This window comes from Carettochelys insculpta, chromosome 30 (assembly GCF_033958435.1).
Source record: "Carettochelys insculpta isolate YL-2023 chromosome 30, ASM3395843v1, whole genome shotgun sequence".
Classification (NCBI taxonomy): domain Eukaryota; kingdom Metazoa; phylum Chordata; order Testudines; family Carettochelyidae; genus Carettochelys; species Carettochelys insculpta.
In genome coordinates, this window is record NC_134166.1 from 11,198,098 (window position 1) to 11,208,635 (window position 10,538).

General features: G+C 62.6%; 1 protein-coding gene across 1 annotated transcript; it reads right to left on the bottom strand.

The window, feature by feature from the left end:
- Positions 1-1,025: 1,025 nt before the first annotated feature.
- SCN1B (sodium voltage-gated channel beta subunit 1) lies at positions 1,026-10,025 on the bottom strand. Its single transcript, XM_074980810.1, has 6 exons — positions 9,039-10,025; positions 7,557-7,723; positions 5,130-5,370; positions 4,032-4,173; positions 3,824-3,933; positions 1,026-2,366 (listed from the first exon to the last, which is right to left on the bottom strand). Exons 1-5 carry the CDS (start codon positions 9,079-9,081, stop codon positions 3,867-3,869), a joined length of 660 nt encoding a protein of 219 aa, XP_074836911.1. The 5' UTR covers positions 9,082-10,025; the 3' UTR covers positions 1,026-2,366; positions 3,824-3,866.
- Between the last annotated feature and the right edge of the window lie 513 nt (positions 10,026-10,538).

The following is a 10,538-nucleotide window of genomic DNA, read 5'->3' on the forward strand; positions in this document are numbered from 1 at the left end:
CTGGGTTCTCTCCTGGCTGGAGGAAGAGAGGGGTCCCTGGTGGTTAGGACGGTCTAGGAACTCCTAGGATCTGCCCTGGCTCGGGAAGGGGTGGGGCTGGAGCCAGCAGTCCTGGGTTCTGTCCCCCACTCTGTTCAGGGCGGCTCCCAGCCTCTTCCTTGGGCTCCCCGCACTGCACATGCCAAGCACCGCTGCCAGGCCACAGAGTGGCAGCCACTGCCCCTAATTCCGTGAGCGACACTTGGTGAGTGGAGCCCTGTGCCAGGAACCTCTAGGCCTAGACGGGCTGGGGACCTTCACTAGATCCATGTGTGGCACCAAGCCAGATCCGCCTCCCCCCAGCCACCCAAGTACGACCTGAGCTTGAGGGCAGGGGTGTGCCAAGGGGGGCGGCGCTGAGGGGGGGCGTGGCATTTCCTACGGTCGGGGAGCTGAGCACGATCGACTGCTGAGTCTCAGACTCATCCATCTTATTAAAAATGCTGAACTGTGTCACTGGTTTTAGGTCCGTGTAGTCACTTTTATATCCCCATGAAGAACAGTTTTACATTCTACAGATGCATTTTCTTACATGTGCCAAAAGGTTTGGGGTTTTTTTTTCCTTCCACATGAACTTAACTGAAATGTCAGTCGGTTTGGACTGCACGAGACAGGGCGGGCTGGGGCCGCGGGGGGGCAACCTGCAGACGCGGAAAGTCGGGCCAGACATGAAATGTTTGCTCCTGCCGCACTCGGGGAAAGGCCCCAGCTCCTCTCACGCCAGCTTTGCAGCCCCTGGCCCAGCTGGGTGGCCTTGGCAAAGGGGTCCTGGGGCAGCCAGCCTGCCCTCCCCACAGTGCCCCTTCCCTGCTGCCAGACTCCCTCCCCACCCCACAACCCCCACTGCTGGGTTCTTCCTACACACCCCTTACTACTCCCTCCCCTGCTGCCAGGCTCCCTTCCCGGCCGATGTACCCAATACTGCCCCCCTTCTCCTCACCTGGGGACCCCTCTCCCCGCCCTGCCCTGCACCTTCATTTTGCTGAGCCCAGATTCCTCAGCAGCATCACCCCACTGTCTGCTCCCTGACCCCGTACCGCTGCCCTCTCCCCCAGGAATCACGCTGGGAACGCAGGGTGAAATCCAGTCTCTTTATTCCATGAAGAACCCCTACGGCACAGTGACGGGCAGGTCCCCGGGACCAGCCCGAGGGTCTGAGAAGGGAGGGCCGGGGGCCACTTGGCTGTATTCCCTGAAGAGCCCAGAATGGCTGGGTTGTGGCAATGGGTCCTCTGGGGCTGGGGGCTGGCTGGCTGGCATGGAGGATATGGCACTGGGGAGTATTGCATGGTGGGGGGGGGGGGCCACAAAGGCGGCTGGTATCTCTGGCGTCAGGGAATGGAGGGAGAGGGCAGAGCCTGGGAGGCTTGGGGGGGGCGCTCACTAGCAGACCCCTCAGGGGCCCATTGTGGGGGCTGTTCCCCCAGATTTTGCCCCCCCCACCACCAGGCTCAGCCCTGCCCATCCCGCCTTGGCCACTGGGAGGGGATGGGGGGACCTCAGGGGCATCTGTTCTGGGAGTTAATGAAGCAGCCCCAGGGCAGTGGGGAAGGTCCTGTCTGCGACTGGAAACATGGGCTCCTCCAGGGAACATGCTGGGATCCTGACAGACAGACAGCCACCCTGAACACCTGCCTCATCCCCTGTGGGCCTCAAGACCCCATGCAGCCACCTTGGGCATTTCCCCCAGCCCCCTGGTGCCTCGGGGCGTGGGCCACATTGGGACCCACTGGACAGCCATCTTGGAGCCCACCCTCACCTACAGCACTAGCCTGGACTCCATGACATGGCCGCCCCAGGCCCTGCTCCAAGTCCGGCTCGGGCCTAGGAAGCCAGTGGGTGGCCAGACCTCGTACAAGTCCCTGAGAGGCTGATCCTTCGTCCTGGTTCCCTGGGACCAGGCTGGAAAAAGCCTGAGGTGGGGCACGGCCCTTCCCTCCCCTGGTCCCGGGACGCCCCGCCGGGCCCCCGCTCCTCAGACCCGAAACATGCTGGCAGCAAAGTCACCAAAACAACCTGAAGCGCAAGAAATGTGCAAACCAGAAAGCGCGAGTGCAAGTGCCCAGAGGTGGGCGGCCATGTTGCTTCCCCCATCATGCATTGCAGTGGGGGCAGCCTCGTTCGCCCGGAGGCAACGGGCTGTGTCTAAAAGAGCGAGGCGCCCACTGCCTGCCCCCCGTGGGGCTGGGAGAGCGGGTGCTAGGGTTCACAACAACATGCTTTGTTTGGGGACAGCCCCAGGTGTGCAGAGTGTGGAGGGGAGCCAGCTGGGGGGGCCGCCCCATGGCGAGTCACTCCCCTCTTCATTCCTCGCCGTAGCCTCGGGCCTGCAACAAACAAGGTCACTGTAAATCAGGCGCCCCGACGATACAGCCTGCAGTCAAAGGAGAGCCCCACAGCTGCTAGCAGTAGTGGGCTGTTATCCGCTCTGGCAGGGCCACACCAAGAATTCAGTAAGTGCTCAAGGGCCGCATTCTCCCAGGATATTAATGGAGTGGGTGTGGGGCTGGGATGGGGATGGGTGAAGGAGGGAGCTCTGGGTAGGGGACTGGGGTGCAGCAGGGTGTGTGGGTCTGACGGGGGGTGTTGGGTGAAGGAGGGGGCTGTGGCCTGGCGCAGGGATGTAGGAGGGGGTGCAGAGGGTATGAGCTGCGACGTGGGTCAGAAGCAGTATTCTCTGTGAGATGAGAGCTTGGACGGCTGCCCAAGAGAGGTTTAGGTGCCATGCAGCTGATTAGCCGAGCTCCCGCAGCCGGCTGTGTGTTCCTGCTGGGGGTGCACAGTTCCACACGCCTTGGTGCATGTCACAAAATTCATTCCATGAGTGGGAAAAATGAGAGGGAACATTGGTGAGGAGGGGGCTGTGACCTGGGGCAGAGGACTGAGATGCAGGGGTGGATTCTGACCTGGAGGAGGGTGTAATGACCAGGGACAGGGTGCAGAGAACTGGTTTTGACGTGGCGCAGGGGTGAGAGGCCAAGTGCTGGCTTGGGCTGCAGGGTGCTTACCCTAGTGGTTCTAGACCAGCAGCTCAGTGGGACCCTCAGGCAGGTCCCCACCTTGTAGGACTCCCACCCGCCACTCAAAGCAGCCAGCTGCTGGGGCCAGCCTGGGCGTCTCTGCACCGCATGTATAGCCCAGACAGCTCCCATGGGCTGGGAACAGGCCTATGGGGGCAGCTGCTGGAGCTCCCTGTAGGGCTGTGGCAGGCAGGGGACCAGCCTGAGGGACACTGGCAGCTTGGAGGATTGTGGCAGGCAGGATCTAAAGGGGCTGTACTTGCCCTGCTCTACAGGGTCTGCTCAGGGGAGCAGGATGCAACGCATTGAGAGATGAGGTAGGAAGTGATGACTAGTGGTTAGACGGGGATCCAGGACTCCTGGGTTCTCTCCTGGCTGTGGCTCACAGGCAGTGGCACAAGGCCCAGCACTGTGGTGAATTCAGAGAGCTCCTGAGCCCCCACCAAGGCAGGGAGAGGCCCTGGGGCCAGCAGATCTTAAAACATGGAGCTATACCGATCTCATAGAGCTGGAAGGACTTTGAGAGGCCATCGAGTCCAGCCCCCTGCCCTCACAGCAGGACCTAGCTCCCTTCCTGGCTGATTTTTTTTAAATCTATTTGCCCCAGACCCCTAAATGGCCCCCTCAAGGATTGAACTCACAACCCTGGGTTTCCAAGGCCAGTGCTCTAACTGCTGCTTGCTCCTGCTTAAGGGCAAAGGCAGAGTAGCACCAAATCCTATGTGCACCCCCCCTTTCCCCCAGTGCTCCCTCATCCGTCTCACCCGCCATACGAGGTCCCCCAAGCTCACGGCCGGCCCACTCAGGCTATTCCGCCACCTGCACCCCGGCGCAGTTTTCCTTGCTCTCCGACGTGATGGCCAAGTACTCAGAGCTGTGAAGAGATGGGGGTGAGGACTGTCTGCCAGGCTGCCCCGAGGCACCCGCCAGCCGAGCTCTGTGCCCTCTGAGCCCCCCACTCCCCCAACTCACGCATTCTCCTGCGCAGCCGCCTCCGTGGCAGCTGCAATCTTCTTGTAGCAATAGATCATCTCGGCCACCAGCCAGATGGTGAGCACCACGATGAGCACGTACATCATGATCTCCGACACGATGGACGCCACGTCCCGGTTCGCTGCCAAGGGCAGAGGGGACAGGGTGAGACGGGGCCTGCGCCCACCCCCCTGCAGTCCCCCTGCTCCTCTCCCCTCCCCCAGCTCCACTCCTTGTTCAACAAGCCCACTCGGCACCCAGCGCTCTGCCCCAGCTGAGCACTTCCCAGGAACATCCGTCTGCAATAGGACAGACTCCCCGGGCTCTGGAGATGGCCCCAGATCCTCCTCCTCTGGCCTTCAGAGACCACCTACCACCAGGGCCACCTGACAACTGTACATGTAAGTCTTTAGCCCCACTGCTCCCCCTACTCCTAACCCTGTGCAGCAGCTGTCCAAGCCCAGCTCTTCCTACCCTTTTCAGTCCCCCAGTTCCCTGCCCCGGCCTGGACTGGACTGACGTGGGGAAGGTGTAGGAACCACCCACTCCTCTGTGTGGTTCCACCCCGGGACCTGCCTCTCGCCCCTGTGTGTGGCTCTACCCGCTTGTCCCCTTCCTCCCCATGGGCACAGCCCCTCCCTCCAGATGTGGGGTCCCTCTTCCCCTGTGGCTCAACCCCCACGCCACGTATGAACCTGCCCACCAGCTATATGGTGTCCCCCCTGCCATGGATCGCCCCATGGTGAGGGAGGGGCCATGCCCCCTGAGTGCAGCCCCACCCCAGAGTGTGTGACCTTCCTTCCGTGTGGCTGCAGCCCACATGTGGAGCATCCCACTCCTGCGTGTGGCCCCACCCTTGTGTCTCTGGCCACACCCTCTGGAGGCAGCCCCACGCCCCAGGGTCAAACTGTCCCCATCACTCTAGCTCCCCGTGCTTGTGCTGCTGCCCCATGAACACAGCACCCAAGCAATCAGAGCCCAGTCCTGATATTTGGTGTCACCTACTGGCCCCTAATAGCATCACCTTGAGTACATAGCTCCAACCTCCCTGGCCCCGCCCTCTGCTCCTGGCCCCACCCACTGCTCGCTCCCGCTCACCCTTCTCCACCACCGCGACGTGGATGGTCTTGTTGATGACGATGTTGAAGACATAGTCATTGAAGGTGAGGTTGCGGTCCACACGGCACAGGTACTCGCCTGCGTGCTGGTAGGTGACGTTGGTCAGGAAGATGGAGAGATCCTGCATGTCCCGGGTGTTCTTGCTGCCGTTCCACACCACCAGGTGCTGGAACCGCTCGTCCACCACCTCCAGCAGAGCATCGGGGTCATAGCGCAGGATCTGCAGGGCCAGGAGACAAATGGATGGCGGTGCACTATGTGGGAGGCCCGCCTGAGACCACGGCCCTGCTGTGCGTGAGGTGGGGACTGGCCTGCCCAAGACCACAGCCATACTCAGTGGGACAGGTGGTCACAGCCTCACGGGGAGGGTGCAGGGAGAAGGCCAGCCCACCTGAGACCACAGCCCACAGTCACCACAGACTAAGACCACAGCTCCCAGGAGACAGGCCCCAGGTGACTCTGGCCCAGACGATTGCCCCACAGCGCTGTTTTTTAGCAGACCCACGGGAAGATCCCGCCCATAACCTGCTGCCCCTCAGAGACTGACCCCTGCCTCCCCATGGCAGGCCATGGAGGGGCTGGGTATGGGGCAGGAGCCCCAGCACTGTCTCCATGAACGGTGACCCCCCCCAAGACATACACACAGACAGTGACACCCCTGGGTATCCATGGACCACAACCCACCATGGAGAATGACTCCCACAGGGCTTTGCAGACTGTGACCCTCACAGACAGCCACCCCCCGTAGGGCCCATGGATAATGAGATCCTCACAGATAGTGTCATAGCGGACCACAAGCTAACAGTGTGACACTTGCAAAAAAAGCAAACATGATTCTGGGATGCGTTAACACGAGTGTTGAGAGCCAGACACAGGAAGTCATTCTTCCATTCATTAGGCCTCAGTGGGAGTCCAGTTCTGGACACCACATTTCAAGAAAGATGTGGAGAAATTGGAGAAGGTCCAGAGAAGAGGAACAAAAAGGATCAAAGGTCTAGAGAACATGAGCTATGGAGGAAGACTGAAAGAACTGGGCTCATTCGGTTTAGAAAAGAGAAGACTTAGAGGGAACATGATAGTGGTTTTCAAGTACCTAAAGGAGTGTTACAAGAAGGGAGAAAACTTGTTCTTCTTGGCCTCTGAGGATAGAACAAGAGGCAATGGGCTTAAACTGCAGCAAGGGAGGTTGTGGTTGGACATTAGGAAAAACTTCCTAACTGTCAGGGTGGTCAAATACTGGAATAAATTGCCAAGGGAGGTTGTAGAATCTCCATCACTGGAGATATTTAAGAGCAGGTTAGACAGACACTTATCAGGGATGATCTACACTGTGCTGGGTCCTGCCACGAGGGCAGGGGGCTGGACTCGGTGACCTCTTGAGGTCCCTTCCAGTTCTAGTGTTCTATGATTCTGTGCCTCCCCCAGGCCTTGTGAACAGTGACCCGCCCCCACACACATACAGCAACCCCCCATGGAAAGTGACAACCCAGGAGCTCACAAAAAGTCACCCCCCCATAGACAGTGACACCCTCCCAGGGCCCAATGGGCTCCCCCAGATAATGACCCCCTCATGGAGAGTGACACCCCAGGGCCCCACAAAGAGTGACCCCCCCGAAGAGTAACTGATCTCTAGGGCACCAACGATAGTGACCCCATGAAGAGTGACCCCTGACAGCTCCCCAAAGAGTGACACACCCATGGCCTCATGGAGAATGACCCCCTCCACACAGAGTGATCAAACTCCACAGTCCCATGGAGAGAGACCCTGCACGGCCCCAGTGGAGAGTGGCTCCCTCCAAGCAACCCACAGTGTCCCAGAGTGACCCCCCTGCTCAGCAAAGGGAGACATGAGATGGGGTGGATATGGTGCCTGTTTTCCATAGCAGGACTCCTAGGTTCTCTCCTCCTGGGAATGGGGTGGGGTCTACTGCTTAGAGCTGGGTGGGGAGCAGGGAACCAGTCCCCTGGTTTATCCCCAGTACTGAGTGGGCAGTGAAGTCTGGGGCTTGGCCAGGAGTTGGGGAGAAGGACTGGGAACCAGAGGGAGTGAGGTCTAGGGGGTTGGTGGGCGGGGCGGGGAGCAGGGCTGTCGCCAGTGCTGGGTGGGCTGTGAATTCTAAGGGGCTGGCAAGGCAGGGGAGGGAGGGGGTGCATGCCCAGCACAGAGCAAGGCTTGTCCACCTTTACCCAGCTCAGGGCAGTGACCAGCTCCCAGCCATGGGGCCTGCCTGAAACGGGCAGTGCTGCGATGCAGCTGCCTCTGGTGTGTGGCCCAGCCACTGTCTAACACCACATGGGGTTGGGCTGGACAGTGCATGAGGAGGAAAAAGCCCTAGCCAGGGATCTGGTACCCCACCGCACCCCGAGCGTCCCAGAGCAGGCCAGGCCCTGGCCAGCCTCACTCACCCTGGTGAAGGTCTCTGTGCCCTTCTCTCGGAAGTACCAATCAGTGAAGGCCTCGGCCGTCGTCTCGCTCCGCTTCTTGCAAGAAATGCAGAGGATCTTGAAGGTCTTCCCGAAAACAGCCTCAGTTTCGGAGTCCACCTCCACGCAGCCGGCCCAGCATGACGACACTGGGGGACAGGGCATTAAGGGGTCACACAGAGCTCCTCCCCTGCATCCCTGAGCTACTGCCATCCACCAGCACGCCAAATCCCCCTCAGCCACCTCCTGAGCAATCCCCTTCATCCAGCACCCCCATATTCACTCCAGCCACCCATCTGCTTACCCGAGCAACCCCCTTCCACTAGCCCCCATCTACATCCCTGAGCAACCCCCTTTCTCCAGCACCTCCAGACCCCCTCCAGCTCCCAGGGCTACCCCATATGCTCCCCCTACCCCCTGCTTTCCTTAAGTCAGCTCCCAGCAGCTGGATGGGCTGTACCTGGGTGAGCTGCGGGTGGCTCTGACAGCCAGAGGCAGGTGATGAAGGCAGAAGCCTGGGGAGGCCCCTGTAAGTTAGGACAGGATCACGCCTACTCTATGGGTGTCCGTCTTTGCCTGGGCTGCTCCAGCATGCTCTAAGCATGAACTGGGGGTGAAGCCCATGGCTGGCCTGGGGAGGCTGCAGGCTGGGAATGAGGGATGCTGGAAGAGTTGGGGGCCTGGCTGGGTTAGCAGGGGCTGTTGATCGGGAGCTGGGGGAGGCAGGCTGTTTTAGCAGGAGCTGCAGGTCAGGGCTAAGGAACACCAGTAGTGCAGGGGATAATGGAGGGCAGGGCAGGGCTGGGCTGGGCTGGGCTGGACTGGGCTAGCAGGCCTGCGGGACAAGAGTAGGGCACTGGCAAAACAGCTCAGGACGGGGCTAACGGGCTGCAGATCCGGAGTGAGGAGCAGTGACAGAGCAGAGAGACAAGGACGGGGCTAGCTGGGGCTGCAGGTCAGAGGTAATGGGGGACCGGCAGAGTGGGGAGCCCAGGACAGGGCTAGCTGGGGCTGCAGGTCAGAGGTAACAGGGACCAGCAGAGCAGGGAGCCCAGTTAGGCTGTTCATTGTCTCTGCAGTTGTGACTCTTCAATATCTCACCCTTCTCTGGTGGTTCCTGCCCAAGTCACTCCAGGGTCAGCCCCTGAGAAAGCTGCCTCTGTCCGAACAGTTTCCAGACCCTCCCTCTGTCTCTGCCCAACGTCTCCCCCTGCCCCTGGGCCTGCAGGACTGGCTGTCTCTCTGGGCCACAGGGCCAGGGCCAGTCCCATCCCGGTGTGTGGCTGCCACCTGCTCCAGGATCTCCTTCCTTCCACGTGTGACTCTGTGAGGATGGGTGGGGGGAGGGTGGGAGCCCAGCACAGCTAAGGCTCAGGGACTCCCCACTAGCACAGGCCCTATGACCACTCTCCCCAACACCTCTGCCCCAGGGGCTCCCTCTGGCCAGCCCCAGGGGTGACTCACCGAAGCCCAGGCAGAGCAGGAGTGAGGGGTTCAGTGGAGCCATGGCAGGGTCCCCGGGATGAGGCCGGCTGGGACCGCGGGTCTCCTTGGCCCCGGCTCCGGCTCCGGCCTCCGTGGACAGACGATCCCCAGCAGAAATCTTCCAGGAGGGTATTTATAGCCAAGGGCTCGGTGCCCTGCACTGTCCGGCCTGCGCCTTGGAATGTCCTGGCACCCGGCCCTGGAGGAGCCACAGGCCAGCTTGTTCCAGGCAGAGGCTACCACGGCCTGGCTGCCCCAGGTGCCGCAAGCTGCCCCAGCTGGGCCCAGGGCCCGGCCCTGCTGGGAAAGAGGCAACCCCGCAGCCCAGGGCAGAGCACAGGGCGGGCTGGGGGAGCCATGCACAGGCGAGCTGGGGGGCTGCCTCAGCAGACCTGGGCCCCTCGCCGGCCCAGCGACCCGGTCCCGACCCGGCTCTCCCGGCCCAGGGCTCAGCGGCGGCCACCGGGATCCTGCAGCCCAGCAGATGACTCAGCCCCCCGGGACGCGGGGGAGGGGTCACCGCAGTCCCAGCTCGGTCCAGTCCAGCCACGCTCTCAGGGTCATTGCGGCGCTGCGGCTGCCCGGGGGTGGCTGTCCCGCCCGCGGGGCTCAGGGCATGGTGCGGGGCAGGGAGCACGGCCCGCCTGGGCGGGGCCCCGGGACAGCCCCGGCGGTGGCCGCGAGCCCGGTGCCAGGCCGGTCCGCAGGGGGCGAGGTGGGGCCGGGACCCGCTCGGAAGTCGGGGCCCTGCGGCTCGGCCACTGCCCGGCGCACTGCGGAGCCGGCTGCCGGCTGCGGCTGCGGCTGCGAATGAATCAAAGCGTGCGCCAGGCGCAGGGGGCGGGCGGGGACTTGATGCATTGCAGCAGCCGCGGGGAGCGCGGGGCCCGATCCCCGCCCACAGGGACAGACGGGGGCGGGACCCGGGGCTGGGACCGAGCCCCCTCGGCGCGAGACCCTCGCTCCCGGCCGCAGCCCAGCACTGCCCCCGCGCCGGTACCCGCCTCCCGCACCGCACCCCCATAGCCCAGCTCTGCCCCCGCGCCCCACACGCCCTTAGCCCAGCTCTGCCCCCCTCCCACCTGCAGCCCCATAGCCCAGCTCTGCCCCCCGCCAGTGCCCCCCTCCCGCACCGCACCCCCATAGCCTAGCTCTGCCCCCCTCCCACCTGCACCCCCATAGCCCAGCACTGCCTCCCGCCGGTGCCCCCTTCCCGCACCGCACCCCACAGCCCAGCTCTGCCCCCCTGCCGGAGCCGGACCATGGGGGGCAGAGCTGGGTCATGGGGCTGCGGGGCGGGAGGGGGGCACTGGCAAGGGGGCAGAGCTGGGCTATGGGGCTGCAGGGTGGGGGAACAGAGCTGGGCTATGGATGTGCAGGAGGGGGTCACCGGCGGGGGACAGAGCTGGGCTATGGGGGTGCGGTGCGGGAGGGGGGCACTGGTGGGGGGGTAGAGTTGGCTATGGTTTGCGGATGGGA